At 43.5% G+C, this 24,696-nt stretch overlaps 3 protein-coding genes and 1 non-coding gene across 12 annotated transcripts in view; 3 read left to right on the top strand and 1 right to left on the bottom strand.

Moving 5' to 3' along the window:
- LOC117748892 (zinc finger protein 135-like) overlaps nt 1-4,896 on the top strand; it is a 5,757-nt gene extending 861 nt beyond the window's left edge. The window contains exons 2-7 of one of the 3 annotated variants that reach the window (XM_034559016.1): nt 392-594; nt 1,151-1,252; nt 1,383-1,478; nt 1,632-1,742; nt 1,923-2,046; nt 2,432-4,896. In XM_034559016.1, the coding sequence (XP_034414907.1) occupies nt 392-594; nt 1,151-1,252; nt 1,383-1,478; nt 1,632-1,742; nt 1,923-2,046; nt 2,432-4,500 (2,705 nt within the window). In that variant the 3' untranslated portion in view covers nt 4,501-4,896. Of the gene's footprint in view, nt 1-391; nt 595-1,098; nt 1,253-1,382; nt 1,479-1,631; nt 1,743-1,922; nt 2,047-2,431 lie in introns of all 3 variants that reach the window. The other 2 variants (XM_034559015.1, XM_034559017.1) reach the window with 2 other exon arrangements.
- A 1,186-nt stretch (nt 4,897-6,082) lies between these two features.
- Nucleotides 6,083-6,155, bottom strand: trnar-ccu. The gene has a single exon. It is a non-coding gene; the product is annotated as a tRNA-Arg (tRNA).
- Nucleotides 6,156-6,322: 167 nt separating this feature from the next.
- On the top strand, nt 6,323-14,058 carry wdr45b (WD repeat domain 45B). The gene is made up of 10 exons (XM_034558979.1): nt 6,323-6,817; nt 7,823-7,897; nt 9,001-9,102; nt 9,880-9,967; nt 10,277-10,371; nt 10,476-10,666; nt 10,751-10,836; nt 11,218-11,319; nt 11,418-11,539; nt 12,126-14,058. The coding sequence occupies exons 1-10, from the start codon at nt 6,751-6,753 to the stop codon at nt 12,230-12,232; spliced, it is 1,035 nt and encodes a 344-aa protein (XP_034414870.1). The 5' UTR covers nt 6,323-6,750; the 3' UTR covers nt 12,233-14,058.
- A 3,436-nt stretch (nt 14,059-17,494) lies between these two features.
- The window catches only part of LOC117748863 (caskin-2-like), a 46,083-nt gene continuing 38,881 nt past the window's right edge, over nt 17,495-24,696 (top strand). For 2 of the 7 annotated variants that reach the window (XM_034558976.1, XM_034558971.1), the window contains exons 1-3: nt 17,495-17,596; nt 19,087-19,200; nt 19,558-20,051. In XM_034558976.1, the coding sequence (XP_034414867.1) occupies nt 19,958-20,051 (94 nt within the window). In that variant the 5' untranslated portion in view covers nt 17,495-17,596; nt 19,087-19,200; nt 19,558-19,957. The other 5 variants (XM_034558972.1, XM_034558975.1, XM_034558973.1 and 2 more) reach the window with 5 other exon arrangements.

Here is a 24,696-nt window from a genome sequence, read left to right as displayed (position 1 = left end):
ATTGCTATGTCGTGTACTTTTCTTTTACTCTAAATTTAGGATGAACTGATTATGCTTCTGAACATCAAAGTTGACCCTTTTGCAAATATAATTAAGCTGTGGTTTTGGATTTCGTTTTACTGTTTATGCCTCTGTTATTCAATTACTACAGTGCATTAACCAGACTAGCAATAATGTTGAAAACCCAGAAGGCTGTTTAATGGTCTGATTCACCTAAACTTGAGCTCTATCCCCTCTGAAAGTCGTTTCGTTACCAAGCAACATATATGTCCCGAAACGGCATGTAACTCGTACTATCGAGTAGTATTCTTAATGTACAAACTAACTCTTGATTCAATGTGTGAGTGGTGCTAAGTCAACTTTTCATTTAAACCTTTATCCCATTTTGCAGGTCCCTCCCTTCCCCTCTCCGCACTGCGTCTCCTAATCCCGCCGATTCGGCTGGTCTCCGCAGCCATCTGGCAGACGGTGGAGCAGAAAATAGTGTTGGACTATGGGCTGCTTGAGGAGTTTGTGTTCATGGTCACAGAGATGGTTCCTCAACTCCTCTCCACGAGGCAGCGGGCAGAACTCATTTTGGGTCTCAGAGCACGGGTGAGGAGGAGCTGAAATTGTCGTTAAAAAAAAAGAAGGATGACATTCCCTGTAAAATCAGTAAATTCTTACAAGTAACGTGGTGTGTTTGAGGCCCAAAATGATCCTTTCATTTGGGCTTTGATCCTCGCAGTGCGTGCAAGCTGAACATTGTTCATAATCGTTCACTTGCATACTCTTAATCTTTTGCACAAATATTCTCCTTTAGTAGTTGTTGTTTTTTTCCATACAACCCTCTCTGTAAGAATAGTTGTTTCTCAGCTCCCGTTGTTTTTGTTTTGCGTTACTTTGTTGGGGCTGTATCCAGCGCCGCCTCTTCACAACGACTCGCAGCCTCTGCTTTCTCGCACGGAACGCTAGAAGTCTGGTCACTGAGTCGAGCTCTGTCTCAAGATGTCAATCGGCAGGTTGTCACAGTTGCACCAGGACTGTCTTTAGATAAAGCACTCGGGTGTTGCATGTGAATTCAGTTTCCAGTCAGTGTGACATGTTCATTAATCCCAGAAACGGTGGTTATTCCGGCCCTGGGCTGCATCCCATGTTCATTACATTGCAGCTGATCCTGGAGCTGTGTCGCTGCGAGGAGACCGCAGAGCCCCATATTATTCAGCCACATCTGGACCGAATGCAGAACCTCAGATCTCTGTGGAATGTGGAGGTGAGTTTAAACCTTTGTTGTTTGGGTTTTTCAAATTGTGTAGTTTTGGCAGTAATCATCTGCAGTCCTAAAGCGCTTGCTTTTAACGTGTTTTTGTCTGCTATTTCAAACTTTTCTCTTTTTTTTGCAGGCAGATAATGCAGAGCAAGAAGTATCTGACTCGCAATTCATGGGCCTTGTCCAAAATCTGCTGAGAGATCCTGAGGAGAGAAGAAACTTCTTCCAGGTAATTTTAGTTTCGGGGAATTGATGAAGTTTACATCTCGCAGGGAACGCTTGTACTGTTTTGTGATGCACTCCTGTTTGCCCAGTAATTGAGAAGTCAAGATACGCATGGGACGCTCAGATATTTGCCATTTTATCTATTCCTTTGTTCCAGGATGTTTTCCCAGGAGACTTTGGCCCCACATACGACAAAGCAATCCAAACGCTAATGTGGCTGTTTCTGTCCAGACTCGAAAAAGTCCTTCCCACCCAAACTCTCCAACAGGTAGACTTCAATATCAATTCAACAATAGGATAGTATTTTCTATCTCTGCTTTTATATTCCCCTTTTAAATTTATCACTGCAGTGTGTTTTGACATCTCCTTAAAATGCCAGATGTGTCTCTTCATATGTGTATGAACAAAGGAATCCGTCCTCATATTTGACTGGTTTTGTTTCTGCCAGATCGCATCTCTGATCAGCGATACCTCCTCGGTTCTGAACGAATGCATGGAGACTTTGGCTCAACCTCAGGAGCTGAAAGCCTTGCTGGACACTCAGAAGGACCTCGGCCAATTAGAGGATATTGGTGATTATTATAAACACTCGCTGTCACGCTTTTGTTTGTTCCATAAACTAAAAACAATATTGCACAGTAACATACCCCAAATCACTTATTTTGCATTCACCATAAGTGTTTGTCAGTAGCAACATTTGTGTTTATATATATATATATATATATATATATATATATATATATATATATATATATATATATATATATATATATATATGTGTGTGTGTGTGTATATGTGTATATATATATATATATATATACACAAACACACATTTTATATATATATATATATATATATATATATATATATATATATATATATATATATATTGAATGTCTATTAAAATGACAAATACAACCGACTCAATACCTTTTTTTTTAATCGCCTTGTTTTCAGAATCTTACATTGTGGACAGTGGCATCTTGTCAGCCCTGTGTCTCCCTCCTGTGGAAAGAGTTGTGATCGTCAACGAGCAGACAGAAACCGATGCAGAGAGCGGACTCATGTACACTGTGTGCACCGAGATGGAGGTGGAGTCCGAGAATAAAGACGTGTATGCGGAGGGGACCGGTAACTCCGGCGAGGACGCACAAACCCAGTGGTGTGCTCTCAGCAGCGGGGTGAAAGCCGAAATGGACACAGTGGTGGTCACGGACCCCGTCGAAGGCCCCGACCCCAGTGAGAGCGAGATGGCGGACGATCACAACTACGACCAATCCGGGACGTTGATGATCGGGGTGGACGGCCAGGTGACGGTGCTCGATGACGCCGAGAAGAAGCCAAACCGGCGCGGGAGGAAAAAGAAACGGCCCGACGACGAAGACTTCGAAGTGCAAGGCAGAGCGAGGGGCAAGCAGGAGGACCCCGATTTTGAGGTCACGTGGGAAAGACCGGTGCGGAAGAACCGCGGACTCAAGATGAAGCGGTACCTGTCGCAGTGGAGGAGATCGGGAAAGACGCAGGACAGCAATGCTACCAACAGTAGCCCTGAGAAGTGTACCGGGTCCCAGGCCCCGACCAAAAGCAACGACCTAGACGAGAGAACGTGCAAAGTGTGCGGCGTGGTGGTGAGCCGTGCAAAGTTCTTGGAGCGGCACATGAATCGTCACTCGGAGGAGCTGCCCTTTTCTTGTCCTTCGTGTAAAAGGTTTTACAAGAGCTTGCGTTACTTGCAGCAACATCGATGTCCGAATCAGACAAAGGGGAAGCCCGGCAGGAAAGCTAAGGGACGCAGCGAAGAGGCCACAGCGGGTGAGGGTGAACAGTCATCCAGCGGGGCTCCTGGCGAAGAAACCCTTGAGGAGCAGCCCGACGCGGACCTGGACCCCGATTGCGCAACCGACGCGGAGGGGACTTCCAAAGAATCAGGCCAGAAAAGCCCAGAAGAAAACAAAAGCGTGCTCGAGGGTCCGTTCTACTGTCCTCACTGCAGCGTTGAGTTTAAGTGCAAACAGACTTTCAGGTTCCATCTGAGAAACATCTGCTACAACGAGCAGCAGGTGGACCCGGAGCAGCCGGAGGACGTGAAGCACTGTTTCCGGTGCAACGACTGCGACAAGGCGTTCAAGTACAAGTCGACGCTGGAATCCCACAAGCAGACGCACAACCCGCTCTACTGCGAGGTGTGCATGAAGCTTGTGCGCGACCCGGAGGCGCTGGCGATGCACAAGGAATCGCACACGCCGTTTCAGTGTAACCGGTGCGAGGAGAACTTCCCCGTGTTCAAGGCCCTCCACAAGCACTATATCGACGTCCACAACCCCACCGAGCCTTTTACCTGCACCCACTGCCTGACGACCTTTGCCAGTCTGAAGCGCTTCATCCGACACGAGTGGAAACACACCGGCTACCAACCGTTCCAGTGCCCCCACTGCAGCAAGCGGTTCCGGTCGTACTCCGACCTCGTGGAGCACCAGAAAAAACACACCAAGGCGTATCCGTTCCTCTGCTGGGAGTGTGGCAAGAAGTTCCGGCATGGCGTCACTCTGACGAGGCACGTGGAACGCGTGCACCACTCCGGCGAGCCCATGTCGGAGAAGCCTGTGCCGACCTTTACCTGCGCGCAGTGCGGGAAGACCTTCACGTCCAGGAGGTGCCTCCTGAAGCATGACAACTTCCACCACAAAGGGCTGCGTTTCCCGTGCGAGTTCTGCGGGAAGGGGTTCTTCGGCAAGGACGCCTTGGTGAGGCACACTCTGATTCACACGGGCGAACGGCCATTCAAGTGCGACGACTGCGACAAGTCCTTCAGGTCCGCCGCGGAGTTAAAGATACACCGGCGGTACCATACGGGGGAGCGGCCCTTCAAGTGCAACGTCTGTGAAAAGGGTTTCGTCCAGTCCTGCTTCCTCACCTTGCATATGCGCACCCACACAGGAGAGAGACCGTATGTTTGTACCGTGTGCAGCAAGGGCTTCTCAAGCTTGCATGGCTTAAAGCGACACAGGAGACTCGTTCACGCGTAGTTAATGTTGGCGCGATACTAACTCGCACGGGGGTTCTGTTCTGTTTGACGGTCCCCTAGTGAAGGGGGTCGGGCATCGGTCCGGTTTTGAGGAACTGTTAGGTGCATCAGCCGTGCGGATGTTGACTGAGATGGCGGGATTGAAACCGGGTGTTCCAGTAGAAGGACGTTTTCCTTAATGTCAGCCACGTTGCTGTCACGGCGTGAGTTGTTGGGAACTGTGTAATTGTATAGTGCATTATAAAAAAAATGTAAAAAAGAATGTACTTTTTTGTATTTTTTACAGAAATGTTTGCTGTAGTTCTACATAATATTTGTATGTATAAACGATATAATCCTTGATTCTTTTGGGAATTTACTTTTCTTTAATAAATTGAACATTTGATTCCAAGTGGCATTCGATTTGCTCAGTCGTGAAGTTATTCGAATGATTTTTAAGGGTTGCTTGAACATTGTTTTTTGTTGATTTGATGCAGAGAGGGAGTATAGCATTGAAAAACATGTTTCTACAGTGTATGCTAACAACTAAATAGATTCTGTTTAACATGAAATATAATGGCATTTGGTAAAATAGTGTAACCATATATTATTGTATCCTTGCATATGAATGTTGGGGTTACTAAATTGCATATCTGCAATTGTCAACCACTAGATGGCCATTAATTAGGTTTGGGCTATTATGTGTGGAACAATGGAAGAACGGCAGCTGCCTGGTCAGCGAGCTACCAGAACCAGGTTTTGTTTTGATCTTCATGCCTTTTTCCTGCTCGACACATATTGACATGTCACAGTAGGAAACGCATAAATAATACATTTGTTGATGGCTCAGTTTCCATTGGGCTCCTTCATGGTATTGTTCATTGCCAACTGGCACACTTGAGTAGTATTGTTGTGCATGTTATCGGGAACACCTGTAACTGCAACAAGTCCAACTGCTCCGGTGCGCTGGTAAAAAGCCCAATTTACTGTAAAACAGTTAGACAAAAGGTTTGGATTGAGCTTCTCAGGAAGGACATTGAATCTGCACCTGACATCTATATTTGTTTGTCAGTCTGAGAACCCAACTCGCAAGTCTGTTGTAGTGGATTTGCAGGGGCTCAGTACAGGTGTGTGTGTATGTGTATATATATATTATTACAACCCGGTTTAGAGACAGCAACATGGATGGGAGGCGAGACAAGTTAAAAACGATTGTCATTTATTTAAAGAATAACACATAATAAATAAACAAATAAGCTGTTGTGTCCGCCACAGTAGAGCAGACAGCCAATCAAGGGAGCCTTTTTCCAGGCTCAAATGTGGCTCATCAGCTGAAAGAAACCCCAAAGCAAACAGGACCCAGACACCTAGTGGAAGGGAGGGGTCGTCACTATATATATATATATATGTATGTATATATATATATATATATATATATATATATATATATATATGCTTGTATAATATTGCCAATACTTTGATTATTAGAGCCCATTATTGGTGCTGGAAAGTTTGATTGCAAAAACAAATACCTTCTTGACTAAATTACATACATATATCAATTTACTGAAAATATAAAACACTAGGTCTCGGTAAAACATATTCACCCCAGATGGGACTCGAACCCACAATCCCTGGCTTAGGAGGCCAGTGCCTTATCCATTAGGCCACTGGGGCTGTATAGCAGGGTTTGATGCATGGTCAGAATTAGTACAATACATCAAGTCTGATTGACGCCTCGTACATTAGACTGGTTTATATCGCACGTATGTTCGCGTGACTCACAGTGATATGCCACGTCACTAAACGACGAAAGCTCTCTTACTTTTTAAAAACGCTGGAAAATCAAACTTTTCATGCGACTCGGTCACAGCAACACTGGTGTTACACTTACCAAATCATCTCTGTTATTAAGCATGACGATAAACTATGGTCGACAGGAAACGTTAATCCAATCATCGATTAAAAACCCTTCCTTGATCAGTGCTGGTCTCAACAGCATTGAATTACCTTCACTGTATGTTAAACACATTACACAGATACTATTTAACGATTTCAGTGTTAAATATTTGCTCAAATAGCGTTACGTTCCCGGAGTGCCCCGTAAACTCCCCCGGTTGACTGGGGACAGCGCTCTCCCGGCAGGAGCCGCAGTTGTTTTCCTGCTCTCTGCCCAGCAGACTCCGAAGGAATGGTAGCGTTAGCCGGTTAGCTCTTCAGGCAGCAGCTGTAGGATTTACGTTATTTGGCTTTCGGTTGTTGTGTTAAAATAATGAATCTACTACCGTCTAATCCTCACGGGAACGGGCTCCTTTATGCTGGATTTAACCAGGACAATGGTAAGAAGTGGCGCTGTAATATGGTTGGGTTTGTCAAATGGAAATTGGCAGCGCCGTTAATGCTAAGCTAGCGTTGCTAAACTGAAGACTTCCCAGAACATAAATTAAGCATAACCTTACATAACAATAGCTTGTTATTGTTCTTTTCATTGTACTGGTACTCGTACATAATGCTGATGTGTGGTAGTCGCTCTAAAAACAGCAGCGTTGAGTTAATGTTCGCTTTACCTGGCCAGCTAACGTTATGTCAGCTAACGTAACGTTAGCTTGTTTTGTTCGTTTCAGCCAACACATATTTCAGCTAACGTTAGCCAAACGCTATTAGAGCGACGTGACACTGGTTATTAAGTGAGGCACAAGCGTGTGGTTAAAGTGTAGGTCCTCGAATAACGGGGATAAACAGTTACTTAAGCTAAAAGCAACGCTGCTGTTAGCTGAATGTCCACAACGGCGACTGCCAGTGGTAACTAGCTAGAGAACCGTCTGCTACGCTAAGTTTGACAGGTATCACCGCGTTATTTGGGCTCATGTCATGTCTGCTGACGCCCAGTATTTTTCTTAGATTTCCCAGTTGTCAGACGTAAATATATAATTCCCTTAGTAAAGCCTCCTTTCTCCCCACCCACACACATTTCCACGGGCCGTAGATGAAGTTGTTTTAACGTAACATATATGTGATGCTCTTAACGTTGCCAGCTAGCGTTGCGTTAGCTTTGTCAGAAACTAGCTGTAGTTTAAGGTTATAAAGGAAACGTGCACGTGACCCATTGAAGAACGGGCGCTAGCTGTAGCACCCAACATCGCTGTCGTCACATGTCAACATACGGTGTGCCAGTTTTACAGGCATTCCCTCGGGCGCGTCATTTCCATGCCGTGTGTCAACTCTGTCTCTCTTATCGCTGACGTGTTGTCCCAATGCCGCCGACATTAATGATTCCACTTGAAAAGCTGCGTGTAAACCGCTCCGGACATGACAACAAGTGTTGATGTGTGTGTCTTTCCCAGGATGCTTTGCCTGTGGAATGGAGAACGGGTTCCGTGTGTACAACACCGATCCTCTCAAAGAGAAGGAGAAACAAGGTAACGAGCTTGGTCGACGTTTAACATTGGGTGAACATTATTTTTCATATTGATATTTAAAGCAACATTATTGTTCAAATTGTAAACGCATGGAAAAAGTGTGACACTGCAGACTTCCTGGATCACACTTCCATACACAGAAGATGTATTAAACCGTGGGACTGATGTTCCCCTACCAGGGGTCCAGCAACATTAGTGAATTGTAAACTTTGCTTTTGTAATTACATTGATAGTAATTTAGATGTCGCTCATATCATTCTCAACGGATATTGCTAACTTGCAGAATTGCGCCAATCAATAGAAGTTACCTGGATAAAACTAAATTATCAAAATAATTTTCTGTGTATCCCCATATCATCTCGCTTTAATTTGGCCATTCGTTGAACAATAACGGGAGGGGGAACTTGAATTCATGTATTTATTAGGAATTTTAATTTTTATATACATTTTAATGTATATATGATTCATATACTTTACTTGTGCTTATGTATGCTACAAATGCCAAATGTACTGGGGTAGTACTGTGAAAATTAAGTCGTTTGAATACAATCACCATGTATGAAAAACTAGCATTAGGCCCTGATCAGACACTTTGGTGGGGGGGGTGCATTTTGCCAGATGTCAAATTTGTGCGGTACTTTTGGGTCCCTTGTTTACATTAATTTAAACTGTACTATGAACTATTAGGTAGCGTCGACTTTAGGGTTTGTGTCAAGCTAAGAAGAAAGTCTGCTCTGGGTTTTTTTGTTGCTGAAATAAGTCAAACCAACTAATTCTGCTGCACAGAGGAACCAAGTATTGTGACAGAATTTAAACTTCTTTAACATGCAGGGATATAAACTTTGCCCACACACACACACAGAGGAGAATCACATGACCTTCTCCAGAGATACATTTTCTAACTCAGGAAGAACTGGTCATGTTCTAGCTCACAGGAAGTGTTGCTGCTGAGATGTGAGGGAGAGGATTTCTTGAGGTCTGTTGTGGGATGGCTGTGCCATTAGATATGAAAAAGCAGAGCTTCTAAGAAGCAGTGGGCTGCCTTCTTTTACAGTAACAGCTTATTGTTATTGATGTTCACCACCAATGACGTTGACTTTCAGAGTTCCTGGAGGGCGGGGTTGGCCACGTGGAGATGCTGTTTAGGTGTAACTATTTAGCATTAGTGGGAGGAGGAAAGAAGCCAAAGTACCCAACCAACAAAGGTACGTTTTGTCTACATAAGTTAGCAATGTTCATTGTTTTGGGTGTTTTTTAATTTTTTTGTATCCCTGTAGGGTTTATACTGCACTTAAGCCAGTTTTTTTTGTACTGGTAAATTACGGCGTGTATTCCATTTTATGGGGGTCTGCAGATTGTTTCTTTTCCTGCAGTGGGCAGGGATGTTAGTTTGAAAAAAAATCAAAAAGACGGCAATTACTGCTTGCCACAGTAAAGGAATTAAGGAACCTCATAGAGGGCGACAGTTCATTATCAATACTTTAAAGTAGCTTCAAACCAGTTACCGGCTGACTCAGACCTCCGCTGAGGTTGAAGGTGGGCCGGAGCTTTGACGGGAACTTATTAGGTCACCAATCTACAACTTATCATTCTGATTGGTTGATGTGCCGGTAGACTGTCACACCCAAACCGGTTCCACAACACAGTCGTGAGGAGAGGTCTAATCTGCCAGGTTAACTGCAAACAGCTGTGGGTGTTCAGAGGCTTTCACAGAATGAGTCATTTTTCATTGGGCAATTTTTCTGCTGCTTATGCAGGTCCAGGCCATGTTCAGTTATTGAATCGTATCATTATAAATTATTGTTCTACACTGCCATGAAATTCAAACGATAATAATAAAATGACACATTTCTGTAGGTCATACACTCCTACTGATTTAATTGATAAGTATCATACTTTGGTCCGTGTGATGGTGACTAAATATGCCCGCTACCACTTTTGCTATATTTAATTCATGTGTTGTTTTTTTGGCGGTGCTCTAGTGATGATCTGGGATGACCTGAAGAAGAAGACGGTAATTGAGATTGAGTTCTCAACAGAAGTCAAGGCGGTGAAGCTGCGGCGGGACAGGTAAAAAGTCCTACTTTTTGACAGTTGCAAAATAAGTGTTGCGTAATAATGCACGAGTGGGTGGATGGGAGATTCCTTGGTGTTTTAGAGATCTCCTGTGTCGACAGGCATCCAAAACGCTTCCCAATGTGTTCCTTGACTTAATCATACAGCAGTACCTTGTTAATGAGATGGGGTGCACGCTCTGATGCAGTGACAGAGCAGCCATACAAGAGCTTTGCTTGGTATGAATTGATCTACGTAGTAGAGTCTTTGACATTTAGTTTAGTTTTAAATGCAGCCTGTGTGTTGGTTCTCCTTTGGTCTCAGGATCGTGGTGGTCCTGGACTCGATGATCAAGGTCTTCACCTTCACCCACAACCCCCATCAGCTGCATGTGTTTGAGACCTGCTATAACCCCAAAGGTCAGTCTCCTATTCTGCTCTATATTCCGATGCCAGAACTAATACCAGGACCCTGAAAGTGATGCTAATAGATGAGCAACGTTCTCCCCTTTTGTTCTCCTCAGGTCTATGCGTGCTATGTCCCAACAGCAACAACTCCCTGCTGGCGTTCCCGGGGACTCACTCGGGCCACGTGCAGATTGTGGACCTGGCTAACACAGAGAAGCCCCCTGTTGACATCCCCGCCCATGAGGGGGCGCTGTGCTGCATTGCTCTCAACCTGCAGGGCACGAGAATAGCTACGGCATCGGAGAAAGTGAGCCGGAGGCCAATTTTGCGCTCGCCGTGTCTTTTTGTTGTTGTTGCCGCCTCGTCACTGATCCATGTTGTGTTTCTGCAGGGGACCCTCATTAGAATATTCGACACATCCGCGGGCCAGCTCATACAGGAGCTACGGCGAGGCTCTCAGGCAGCTAACATTTATTGGTGAGCGTCGTGCACCAACTCTGTTCACTTAATTTAAATTACAATAAAGATCCCTATCCTTTACCTAACAAGCATTGCAATCCACTTCTTCTGCCTGACGACAGAAACCGTGCCCTGGTTAAACCCTGATCGATATTGTTAATTATTGTTAAGTCGCACACAGTAGCACCGCTACCCACGTTTGCTCTTTTTTATAGAACAAGTTCAGGTCCTTGTTTTATAATAAAGGTGAGCAGTTTCTCCGCGCCAGTAAGCTGGCTACAAATTGTCAATGTTTTCATCTTGCGTCACTGTGTTGATCTGAATGTGTTATTGGCACATGACTGAGCTCATGAAAGCCCCCCTCGTTCTCATCATTTCTGTTGTCTCTGTCTTTCGCAGCATTAATTTCAACCAGGACGCGTCCCTCATCTGCGTGTCCAGTGACCACGGCACGGTGCACATCTTTGCTGCAGAGGACCCCAAAAGGAACAAACAGTCGAGGTTAGTCGCAACTTTCTTTTCCACTGTTTCCCACACAAGTGATGTCAAATCTAGTCCTGATCGATCGTCCTTCTTTCTTTCTCTCTTTCTCACTGCAGTTTGGCGTCAGCCAGTTTTCTTCCCAAATACTTCAGCTCCAAGTGGAGCTTCTCCAAGTTCCAGGTCCCGTCTGGCTCTCCCTGCGTGTGTGCCTTTGGAACGGAGCCCAATGCAGTCATCGGTGAGTTCAGTTTGCCCTTCAGGACGCAACGCTCGCCTCATGTCGCCTCTCTCAAACCTGTGTAAGGCTTGTTGTTAGTTTTGCTCGAACCAACCAGTATCGAGTGGCGTATTCTTTTGCCCTCGTAGCGGTTGCATGAAGCAGTTAGTTGAATGTCGACTTGCAACAACCTGTACAGCTGTGGCAATCTCACACACACACACACACGCTCGTCGCCATTTTTCATATGTAGACTTAAGCTCTGACTGGTCAACTGTTTCTCCAACTGGTGGAAAACGGCCATCAATGTGCACAACACAGTCTGTGTGCCGAACATCAATACCGCTCATATCCTTATTTTAATAAAATGAATGGTGATTGGGTAGCTTTACACTGGCCAACGAAAAGTTGGCCAGTGTGGCTCTCCAGTCACAGCGACATTGTACCGTTTTTGTTTTAAAGTTTAAAAACACATGTACCCTCTTGTGTCCGTGTAATATATCCCATTTAAAGAAAAAAAATAAAGCAATACGATTGTTTCTGTGTCTGGCCCGTGTTTTGCTGACTCGACTGTATTCCACTCTCGTTTCTCTCCTCCACTCTGCAGCCATTTGTGCTGACGGCAGCTACTACAAGTTCCTCTTCAACCAGAAAGGGGAGTGTGCCAGAGATGTGTACGCCCAGTTCCTGGAGATGACCGATGAGAAAATATGACCGTTGACCCATCTGGAGACTTGACACACCCTGTTTTTTTAATTTTGTATTATTATTTTGGAGGAGGGGGTCCCACGCAGCACTTCTCCTTATCTTGACAGACTCTGTAAAAGAGCATCAGATGACCGGAGGACAAAGGAAGCTGAGCATGGACTTTGGAGAGAAACCCTCACAGCAAAGATGGACGTACCGACGAGGACTTTTCTCTCGTGGACTCCGGAGGATTGTCTCTGATTTGACTCGCAAACCAAACGCTTACCTAAAGGAGGGAAAAGTTATGTTCCCTGAATGGACAACATGCCGCTTTTTAAGACGTCTTCCGAGGAATTTACAAAAGGATGGTTATTTTTAATCACATAGATGATTCTGATAGTTAGACGGTTAGGAAATATTGAGATTTGTCGACTAACACCACCTAACTGAACTATAGGGAGTGCCTCGAGACTGGAGAGAATCTGTATGTGTGCACATATTGTTGTCATATATACATACGTGTGTTTGTGTATATACCAATGTACCATATTAGGTGTTTGCAAAGCAGCATCGGTATGAGGTGACGTGTCTCTGATCCTGCGTTGTGAAGCGTCACCTTAGTATTACTAGATTTTCTTATATTCACTGTATAAACACAACGCGCCAGGCTGAACTTCTAATTCAATAAAACTGTACAGAATAGTAGCAGGAAAAAACTTAACACGTAATTTTGTTTCCCTCGTCCCTCCTTTTTCTTTTTGTCATACATTGTGCAATATTTTTTCCCTAAATGCTTTTTTTGCTAAGAGCTTGTGAAAGTTGAGTGTTTTTTGTTTTTACATGGACAAAAAAAGCTTCAAGAAATGGTTTGACACTTCTTGGAAAATTGTTTACATTCTTGCCGAGAGTGTGATGGGAAGATTGATACAGCACCGTACGCTAAATATGAAGAAGGTAACCAATTCTGCTAACCGGCACCTTTTTTTTTTTAAAGCTTATTATTGGCACAATATATTGTTTTTTTGGTAAAGTTGGGATTTAACAAATATAGTATGTCAGCATTAACCCCATGTTTCCAGTCTTTATGCTAAGCTAACCGCCTGCTAGCATTAGCATCATCTTTACCCCACGCAACTCTGCAATAATGCAAATGAGCTCCTTTCCCAAAAATGTAGAACTATTTCTTTAAGAGTTTGTAAAAGTGTTGGCACATGCACGGTTTCCAGCCTAAATCATAAGAAAATCTTATCTATTGGCTGAGATTGAAAAGCCCTAACCCAACTGAAAATCAGAATATTTTTGACCTCACTTCATGTTTAATGGTGATTGGTAGCTTCACATACTTTTCGTTGGCCAGTGTGGCTCTCCAGTCACACCGATATTGTGCCCTTTTTCTTTTTGCTTTAAATCTTAAAAACACATGTTCCCACTTGTATCTCTGTAAACTGCTTCACACGCCCCGCCCCCCTAACTGTTGGATAAAATCAGCCAATGCTAATCAGGGACTCTGAAGTGCTTTGTTGAAGCTCATGGCCATCAACAGGAGATCTGTTCAGTGTGGATCCACCACAATGGAACTGTGTTACTGTACAATTAAATATTCCTCTTTTTTTTCCGTTTTGTCACGTTGATTGACAGCATTGTTGGTGATTCGGTGCAAAAACACATTTTGTTTGTGTTGCTCTCTGCATCAGATTGTACATGTGTGTGTGTGCGCTGTTGGGCGGTTACTGCCCACAGTGGTGACGCTGCACAGACTGAAAAGCCAACTTGTGTCTGACATACTCGGATTGATTGTAAAAACCTGCATTTCAATTTGTGAATAAAATTTAACATCTGCTTTCATAGTTAAACTTTATGGTCCGTCTTGTGCCTGCTGTTACTGCGGAAGACGAGTGTACCCGGCTGGTGGCACAAACGAGTGCTCACATAAAATATCAAAGATAGCAGTTTTAGTGGGTTTTGTACAATTTTGCGTATTCTTGGCCTGCTCTTGGCTCTTTATTTTTTTATTTCTTTATTTACTCAAATAATTGATTGCTCTAAATCTAGATTGACCCAGTAGGTGCACCGCTGACCTCTATTTCTATTAGAGACACTTTAAAGGTTTATAAAATCGGAGATTTAGATTTGGAGTAGCATGACCCTTATTTTGCGGTTGTGTTTTGTGTTCACCTGACAAATGGAAGTCAGATATTCACTTTTTTTTTAGCTCCGTTTTTCTTTTCCATCAACTCCTTATGCGAATATTCGCAACGCTTTTGTTGTGAACGCAGCATAAGGGGAATACCTGGCTCTTTAGCTGCTTAATGCTCCACTGTGTTCACAAGCGAGTCTCTATCTGCGTCTGTCTGCTGTTTGCTGTTGAGCAGGTAGTGTCCACTGGCCTTTTCCAGCTTTTTTTTAACAGCCTTTTCAGCCAAAAGTTGTGAGCCGGAGAGCAAAAACAACGAGCTGAAGCCACGATAAAGTGTCCGAGAGGATAATTCTCTGTAGGGCCAACACGACGGGAGCACCCTTTTTCTGTCGTTGCTTAAATATTTAATTTCACTCAATTTCAATTTGACTTTAATGGACATCTGATTCCAAGACTGGCCAGTAACTGGATACACAACTTAATAACGCCTCTAAATTCTACATTGTATAATCAGCCATGATGGGATTACAGTAATAGAGTGGGGATTGTCCATTGGGGCTGGTGTGAGACTTTCATCTGCTCAGAGTCAAGAGCATCATAATGTCATTATTTGCCTTTTCACTCCTGCTCCTCAGTGATGGGTTTCCTATCCTTTTCAGTTTCATTGCGATAGTGACTCGGAGAGATCCAATGTCGGTACTTGTCATTTCTGTTGTTTGTTTTTGTCTGTTTTCTTTTAGCTCTCAGTGGGTGAAGGTGACATCCCACCGTCAAGGTCCTGGGTCCTCAACACGTCTTTTCATCAATTTGGTCAAACTACTGTAACGCAGATTACATTTAATTTAAGAAAAGATTTTTTTTTTTTTTTTAAACCACTGACCCGTGCTCGTTACCAAGGGTTGTTTTAATGTTAACACTGACGTTGCGAGTACGGGAATACTGGCAACGTGAGTGTTAACATTTACCATGACATCTATGTTACTCCTACAACGCGACTCAAAGAAGTAGTGACATGACCTACAGGTCATGGGAAGCCGCTTGGAGCAGCCATGTTAGTTGTGGGGCGTTAACTCCTGTTCTCTCGTGAACATAATGATACTTGAGCCGTCAGCAATTATCTGTAAGTAAGTATTTAAAAAAGTATTCCTTATGTACTGGTTTGTCCACCCAATCCTTGTTGAGCCCTGTGATACTTACATGAACTCCAGCCACAGGAGACAGCCGTTGGGGAACAGTACTTAAGTGAGAAGAGGGAATTCAAACTTGTCTCCTGGTTCTGGTCCGGGTGTATTTCTGTTGCTGCACTGCTGCTGCTCAGTGGTCACCTGCAATACATTACAATTGCACTTTTACCACGTGGACGTAATACTCTTTTGCTTTCCAACGAAATCACATGGAAGGGAAATATAAGACAAACAAATAAAAATAAAAATAAGGCCATTGCAAAACACTTGAAGTCAACTCAACTGGTAATCAAAAGATTCCTGATGCGAATCGGACACAGAAAGAACAGAAGCTGTTGTTGTTGTTGTTGTTGTTGTGCAATTGTGTATCGTGATAAACTGCATGAGAAGTTTAGTGGCGTTTCACTCCAGGAAATGTGACTGAATTGTGACAGCTGTGAGTTAATGTTGGGCTGGATGTGCTGTAACTCTTCACGGCTGGCCTTGTAAATAAAATGTTGTCTGCTCCTATTTCACTCTTGCAGGGTTTCAGAAGGGAATGCAGAGTGACAGAACGTCATCATAAACAAGAGAAAAAGAGCTGATAAAAAATAAATTAAATAAAAAGTCAAAAAGTTCCTCCATGAATCCAAGTATCAACTTTCTTAGCGGAGGAGATTTGTTCCATAAAAACATGTTGTGTCTTTTTATTTTTTACATTTTCATCTAAAAAACAATCATTTCATATTTGTCCTTCAAAATTCTCCATTCTTTTTTGTGATGGTAAAAAGGCTGGTTTCCACATGAGCCTAGTCTCTTTCATGATACTGTTATAACTCAGCATCAACTCTCGATCAGTGGTGAATGTTAGAGTCTTCTTTTATTTATTTTGTATTCAGGTGTTGCCCTTTGAGGCCAAACAATACCTATAATCTTATCACACCGTAGAGCAGACGTTTCAAACAGGTGCATTTTAATTACATTTTAAAATGAGTGATCATTGCTTGCATTAAATGAGAAAACAAGAGAAGTCTCATAGATGTATACAATTTACACGCATTATCATACTCTTTTTACCCTTTAGTGATTTATGTATTTTGGCTTGACAACATGTTGAACTAGAGGTCTATTTATAGACTAAAAGTCTTCATATGTATGATCTTGAAGAAAATCTGTCAGTATGAGCAAAATCCCTCTGAGCCTGATTCAAAAGAAAGAAGATTAGAAATATATATATGATTTTTTTATCCTAAAAGAAATGCACCCTAAAGTTGGCTTTGATTTTTTATCTTTTTTTATCGATGTTTAGTTTATTTGATATTTGATTTCATGACGAACGTCAATAACAGTATTTGACCAACAGATGTCGCCACCACCCAACCACACTACGCCTGGGGTCTTCCTCGATACCTCCAGGGGTCCTTGATGGGGCTCCTTTTTCATATATCCATGTGCTCATGCAGCGAAACAAGCAATATGTTGAATTGCCATATAGTGTTGGCTGGAAGTGGTCTAAATTAGAAATGATTAAGAAGACAACAGCAAGTTCCATTGTCCCTGCTGTCGCCCATCAGATTCAGTTGAACAACATATATACATCTGTGCCCGTGTCTGTAATAATGAAAACCTCTGGTTTCAACCAAACTGCATCCAATTATAGTTTTTAACAATCACAAACGGTGTAAAGTTCGTTGGTGTTAAGCTGATATGCTAAAATAGCAGAAATTGTGCAATTTTGCCTTCAAAATAAAACCATAAATAAGTTGTGGGCAGAGCTACTCAAATGCTGCTGCCTGCTCAGGATGGGTTTCAGAAATGTACGGCAGATACATACATAACTTGAGCACCCGGTGGAGAACTCCAAACAACTAAAACCAAGAAGTAATACCGACAATTTAATTGGGACGTCCATAATTAATGAACGCTTTAATTTGAAAGCCATTACCGGAAGTCGTGCACACGACGCGGTTCACTTGATGCCTCAGCTCCTCGGTCTCGCGCTGTCCAGACTCCGGCGCTCTTCCCTCGGTAACTCCACAGTGGATTTGCGTGTCGCTTGCCACCACCTGCGCAACGCCGCGGCTCCAACAGGTGAGGACGCGCCTCTCGTTAAGAAACGTATTTATTCGGAACAACAACAAAGCCGAGCGGACCTCAATTTATACAAAATGTTGTATGTGGAAACACTTGGTTTGTTGTGACTTTGCGTGGCCGCCGGGGATTCTGGACACCTTGATAGTTGAGGCTGTCAAGTTAGCGACCGAGGGGCTAAATGTTCAGTTAACGTTAGTTCACGAGCAGCAAAGGACGTCATGAATGTGTCCACACACGAAGAGGTGGACGACTTTCACTGGTCATTCCGTAGTTGGTGCGGATAGTTCAGGGGAACTACCCCGGCGCCGTCAACCATTTGACTTGCTGTTATTTGACTTATAAGCTAACAGTAGAAACGTTTCGTTAATCTGTGCTAACTTTTAACGAATCGTTAAAGTGTTTCTCTTAAATTCGGCAAACGGAACTTTTAGTCGCAACTTTTAGCAACTGTTTTACACTCCTCGTTGCCACCACTCGGTGTTGTTTTTTTTCCATCTTGAAGAAAGATGAACCAGTCATGTCAGCCAGGGTGTTCCTGAGTTACTACAGATTTGTGCATTTGATGAATGCCGAATTCACAAGTGACAGTAACCATTTCTCACAGGTCTTTGAACGTGCCACAGTCGATGTGCGCAAGTTAAGAGTGGGATTTGGGCTGAAATTGTTACAAGGATATTTGCCCTGCAAGACCTACTATTTAGCCATTTTGTAAACCCAATAATGGATGCCTATAAGAATCCTATTAAGAAGTAAAATGTCAATGACAATACTTTGGGATTCCCAGCCAGTGTTTTCAGCCAGAACATGAGACTGTCTGCATTATTACATGTGTGACACCTGCCACTCAGGATTCCACAAAAATATCACACAAAAAAAACAACTTTTCAACCACCTTCTCATGCGTTGACATCTAGGCGAAGGAGCCCAAAATGGGCTTGTTAGCCCACATTCTGGCTTGTGGCAGCAACGGGCTCTGCACTCTTTAGTGCCTGGCAAGGTGCCTGGCTAGTTTTAGATCATGTGTCAGTGCAAAGACATGCGTTGCCATCTGCTGTTGGGCTACACTGCTGCACGATCACCTGGCAGTCCAGAGGAATAACTAAGCTATTCGTCCAACACCCCTAAAATAGGCAGGGAGACGAAATTGTTCACTAGTGCTCTTTGACTGGCAAAACGTATCCTCAGTGCACAGCACAGAGACAAGAAACGCATTATCTACTGTTGGGATGTCAAGGAGATTAAAAAATGTTTCTGAATAAATTCCTAGTCCTAGTGCACACATCATGGACTCTAATGTGGTAATAGGAGGCTGTGTGGCTCACTGAAACAGCTGGGTTTTGATGTTGCCTCATAGTAGAAACTGTTTTTACACTTAACTACATTTCCTTTATTTATTTTGTGTCCACCTCACTTTTGTTGCTTCACTTGCTGTCACAAAGAGATGGACATTACAGACACAGTTTTGTCTGAAATAATGCTTCCTTAAGTTTCAGGGAATGTTATGGATGGACGGGGGACATTATTCCTGCACAGGAAGAGTACCAGATAAGCCGCAGCCTCCTGAGGGACCGGCCTTCCTGGATCTTAGAAAACAAATACAAGTTGGGTCAAGTTAAAGTCACATGTCTAATCCTTTTTGTGCCTATAATCTTGATAGCATACGTCTATCAAAAATAGTTTATTTGATTGTTATTAGGCCATTACACTTTACTATGGCACTTATGCTGTTGAATGGGCACAAGCTGCGCTGCAATGATTCGCCAAACAACATAAAATGAACAAGTTAATTGTTTATTGTTCATTTACATAAAAATGCTGGAAAAGAGATCCGATCCAAATCGGCTCGCTTAAGACACATGGTAATGCTGGGTGTAAACGGGGTCAAGAAGGCCACTCCTTTCATGGAATGCATCGTTACATTATCGTAGACTTAAAGTGATTTCTCCCTGTTTTTGTAGCATTGTGGTGGAACCGCTGGTTGGAAAGCAGCTTCCCTCCAGGTTGACGGAGATGCACTATGAACATACTGTCCAGCCGGCCGCTAAATCTTGACTTGTCTTGCTGTGACTCCAGATCCAAGACCACCGTCAAACAGCCGGCACCCAGCGGAGATAATGTACCCAAACTCCAACAATGAGAGGAAAAAGATCTCCTGGACCAGTTTACCTGAGGCTCCTTCACTCTAGATGCTGCCAAGCCGTCCGTTCCCCAATTGTCATCACATGGCCGGGATTCTATCAGCACTGACAAATGTTTGCTGAAACCGTTCGCCTGAAGGAGCATTGAAAAGACAACAAAACTAAATAAAAGCGACCGTAGCCGTGAGCAGTTTGTGTGGCTGTGGTTAAACCTGTGATCATGGGGAAAGAACAGGATCTGCTGGTGGCGGTGAAGACCGGAGATCTTCTGCTGGCGCACAAACTTCTCTCCAAAGTCAAGTGCAACAAAACAAGTGAGTATGGCGCTGGTGGGGGGGGGGGGCAGGGGCAGGGGATACATGGCTTTGTGTGATTTACTGAGTGATTTTGTGTTTGTTCTGTGCTCTGGGAGTGTAATTGTTTCCTCAATGAAATATAACTTAGATAGCAGAGACTAGTAGAGCTATTGCTGAGTGTGACGTCACTTCTCAACCACTCCCTCCCCCCCCCCCCCCCACGCCCCCACTTCCAGGAGTTGGGTCAGGGACAATTTGTGGCCAAGTGGAATCAAACTGCGGCACAACACAAGCTAATCTCCTAAGCGCAGACCCCTGCTCCTCGTGCGTCTTGTTGTGTGGGTTCTAGCGGTCTTTCTTCTGCTCGCCGATGCCCTTATCGGCGTAGATTCCAAGTCGGGCATCAAGCGAGCTCTGTGCGGTAACATTGTTGCAAGCGACTCGGGTTCTGCCAAATCCAGGCCCGGGGGAAAGTTGAGGCCAAGCGGGCTGTGAAGTTGAAGTCTCTCTTTGTGGCGTTATCTTTTTCTGGGCTTTCATCAGCGTGGCTGGCTGCTCAGTGACAAGCTCTTAGGAACAAAGCCGTGGCTGTCAGGAAAAAGCCTGTTACACACTTTGAACACTACACAGACAGGGAGCGCCGCTTGGCAGGGAATATTTTAAAGTAATATTATCTGCTTTTGTACCGCTGTGTGCTTCTGTTTGTTAAAAACCAACGACTGCCAAACTGGCTTGAAAATGTGTGGGGGGGAAATGAGTAATGTTCTCTGCTGTTTTATAAGCTTCCATCAAGGTGCCCTTGAGCAAGGCACTCCATCTGTTTTGGAAGAGAAGATCAGCTCAGTCATAATATGAATACCCAGCTGTAAATACAATGGAGTAAGTAAATAAAAGGATAAATGCTTAAATGTATACAAAAATAGATATCTTAGACAAATACAAGCAAAACTAAAATGTATAATAAACTCTCCCTATAAAAGGGTTCATTTTCGAAAGAAAAGAACCAGATTAATTACCAATATCTATGCACCGTATTCTGTATTAATATCAGCATGCATTTAGATATTAATTCTTCCATTTAGTCGTTTTGTCCTTCATACACAAACAAGTGTAACTGTGTGAAATGAAGCACGGTGTTGGTCAAAACAAAGACCCCAGTTTACTCGCTCAGTTGACTTTCTTGAGCTAATTAAGAGTTGGACCTTCACCTGGCAAACACAGCAGCTGACCACATGGCGTTATGAAAACAACAGCGTTGTATACTTAATGCCTGTTACGGCTCCACCTCTTTTTGCAAGTCTTTATTTTTTAACACCTGCACAACGAATTGTTGCGCAGATGCCCAGGAGATGCCGTGTGCCTGTGTATATCTTAATCTCCCTCCGCTATACACACACACACACACACACACACACACACACACACACACACACACACACACACACACACACACACTGCCGATTCTTGATGACCCTCTCCGAACTCTGTCAACGGTGTAGTAATTTGTCACTTCAGTCGCGGCCCGGCAGATGCTGCAGCTGGCAGCGAGGGCTCTGCAGATGACCTCCCCTGTCTCACATTTACAGATTGGCCTTGTCAATAAGGGCTGATTGATTGGTAGTGACTTGCTTTGAAAGTCTTTATTTTTTATTTTTTAAAACCAGCTACACAAAATAGGCTTGTATGTATTACTTATTTATTTGAACTCTGACCCTCAAAGAGGGTAATTCTGAGGTTGGTGTGACTAGTGATGTCATTCTTTCAACAGGTGTTTGGTTATAAACCAAAAAGTATGGCATGAAGTAAATGTTTTATTTGCTGGTGCATAAAGTCAGGAGGGAATGGCAGTGGTCACCAAAGTAATTTTCTTCACTCTCTTGGGAAGCTGGAAAAGATAATTCACCCCTGTTTGATTTGTTTGCACTTTGGCTCAAGAGCAACAGTGTTATCTTCACAATTGATTGTTCATCAAATTTACTTTGGAACTGGATGATCATGGTGCCCAGATAAAGAATTGTGATGCTGGTTGTGCTCCCATTGCTTTACTCTAACCCAAATATCGGTCCAAAATTCAATAGTTCTAACATATTTCTCTAGTAAGGTAGAACAAGCATTACAGTCTCAAGTGCTATACTGTCTGTTTGGGATTCATATGTTAGGAACACACAAAAATAAAAGACACCTGCACATACAAGTGTTCTGTGACGTCCTTGTGAGCTCGAGTGACATTTCCAAAACAAAAACAACTCTCACACAAGCGGAAGCCTCTGGAGAGGTCAGGTACTTTTTAAGCTGTCATGGTGGTGTCAGCCTGACATGCTGGGCATTCCCAAACCTCCGGGCTAAGCCTGGGGCCGGAGCTGGGTGCAGATGGAGGAGGGAGGCACCTGCACACGGATTGAAGGTAGTGGACGAACGGTAATGGAGCTGTCCCATCACTGACTCGTGACACCCATACAACACTTGCGGCGCACATTCGCTCGTTTGTCCTTCCCACTTTGTTGGTAGCTAATCCCTGATATTCATATTCATGAATACCCCCTTCATTACTCTCTAATATCCATTCAAATATCACCGTTGTGCTGCAATAGATTGCAGCGACACACTGGTTCCGAAGCCAAATTACCTGCTGTGGTCTGTAGTTTATTATTCTATTATTGTTAAATTACCTTTTACTTTACAATTTTACAAATTAAGTGGTTATGCAAAAGAATTGTTTAAAAGGGCCGAAGTTTAGTTCCTACCAGTAATTGGTAATTAAAAATGTGTTCAAATCCGGGGTTTTTAGACCAGTCTGACAACATGGACCCCACCTCAGACAAACTCAAGACCACTTCCCCTTTACCTAACGGCAAAGCTTGGCGGTGTCCCGAGGGGATTAGCTGTGGCTCTGAGGCTGGCTGATGGACTGGTAGCTGAGATGGGAGGTTTCTCCTCCCATCAGCCATCTGCTGACATCACGTTGGCTGCTCGGACAATTCAAGTGGACTTACCACAGCCTCCCTTCTTTTTTGCTTTGCTGTTGCAAGCTGACAAATCAGGTGGACTCATCATAGACGGACTTAGCGGTTACACTCGGCATGTGAAGCCATCTTACCCAAAGTGTGCTCCTCCCACAAAACTGTGGACCAGGAGAGGACTGAAGTGGGTGTCTCTCGCCCCTCTCTGAACAAGCACCATGAGAGACTAGACGGTTCTTCAAAGGCTTTTATGATTACAATGTCTTTTGTTGCAACACATGCTTGCTTTCATCTTGACTCGCAGCCCAACCCTCTCCTCTGTCATGGTAAATACAAGGCCTTTGGGTAGTTCTCAACGGACAGACGGACAAACAGCCAAAACAAAAGGAGAAAGATCATATTTGGACATCCATTGTGTCAGCTATTTGATGTATTGGGGACTCTGACCGTCACAAGACCTGTTTCACCAAACACAACGTTAACGGCAGTACGCCATGCTAACTTCCACAGGGCCAATTCATAAAGCAGTTGGGATTAGCACATCACAACTGCATCGCTGTCACGATGTTGCCAGCGGTGTCCTCGGTGAATGCATTTGTCATAATGACGTGTTCGATACTCAACACCCACCACGACCAACCACCCCGGGGCACAGGGTATTGCAAACTCTGAACAGATTGAACAGAAGAAGATGGGAGAGAGATGTATGCGGGCTGTGAGCTACTGGGCCGCTCGCGGTTTGGAGTACTGAATTTGTCAGTGTGACAGCGCTGCAATCAGCAAAAGGCTGAGCTCGAAGTGCGGTGGAACCACCTGCTGCACTGGACTGAAACTCTGTAGTTTGTCACATTTGAGAAGCTGGACTCAGAGAATGTTGGACATGTAATGCTTGCAAAACTACTTCATGTTTTGTTTGGGATAGAGTTTTTATAGTTGGGATAGAGTAATGTTTTGCCATGTGCACAGGAACTTTTCTGAGATTCATTACTTTTAATAACTTTTTTTGTTATGAGACTGCTGGTTTCCTCTTTTAAGAGGAGCGATCTGAAAACTCCAGATTAGCTTCAGCACCAGTGAAACTCATTGCTTTAAATTGGGGGTTCCCATCAGGAAATTATTTTCGTACTTCAAAAGTAGAAATTCTAAATCCACACGAGTAGCGTTTTCTTATTGATTAATCATTTATGACCTTTTCAGAATAACGTAGGTCTGTTCATTGTAAGCATCTGTCTATTCTCATCCTGCCTTTACAGAAATATCCTCGTCCTGTTAAGTCTCGTTTTAAGCTCTTGCGGTCATTCGTCATCAAATCAATATGCTTTGAGATTTTTTTTTGTGATTGTCATTTCATCCCCCGTGATCATCTGTCTCCTCACAGACACCGTGAAATGAGCAATTGTGGAACATTTTCAAAGCGCACAAGCTGATACAAAAAGTGTATTTATGTTTTGTTAAAGCTATTCAATGTAACAACCAAAGGAGCAGAAACATCTGCATGTGCACACACGCCGCCCTACACTCCACACATAGACTGTATATAAGAAAGTGAACGCAGTCACCGTGCTTTGTTCTGTTTGTTCTGATGTCATGATTAAATTACATGTTTACAAGGCTTTAAGTTGGAAGAAATAATATTCTACTGTGATTCAAGGACTTAATTAGCTTAATAGGTAATCTTCTCTGACTGTGTTATGACCCTCAAG

The sequence above is a fragment of the Cyclopterus lumpus genome, chromosome 19 (assembly GCF_009769545.1).
Source record: "Cyclopterus lumpus isolate fCycLum1 chromosome 19, fCycLum1.pri, whole genome shotgun sequence".
In the NCBI taxonomy this organism is placed as follows: Eukaryota; Metazoa; Chordata; class Actinopteri; order Perciformes; family Cyclopteridae; genus Cyclopterus; species Cyclopterus lumpus.
Note: the sequence above shows the minus strand (reverse complement) of the source record. Positions and strands in the feature narration are given on the sequence as shown.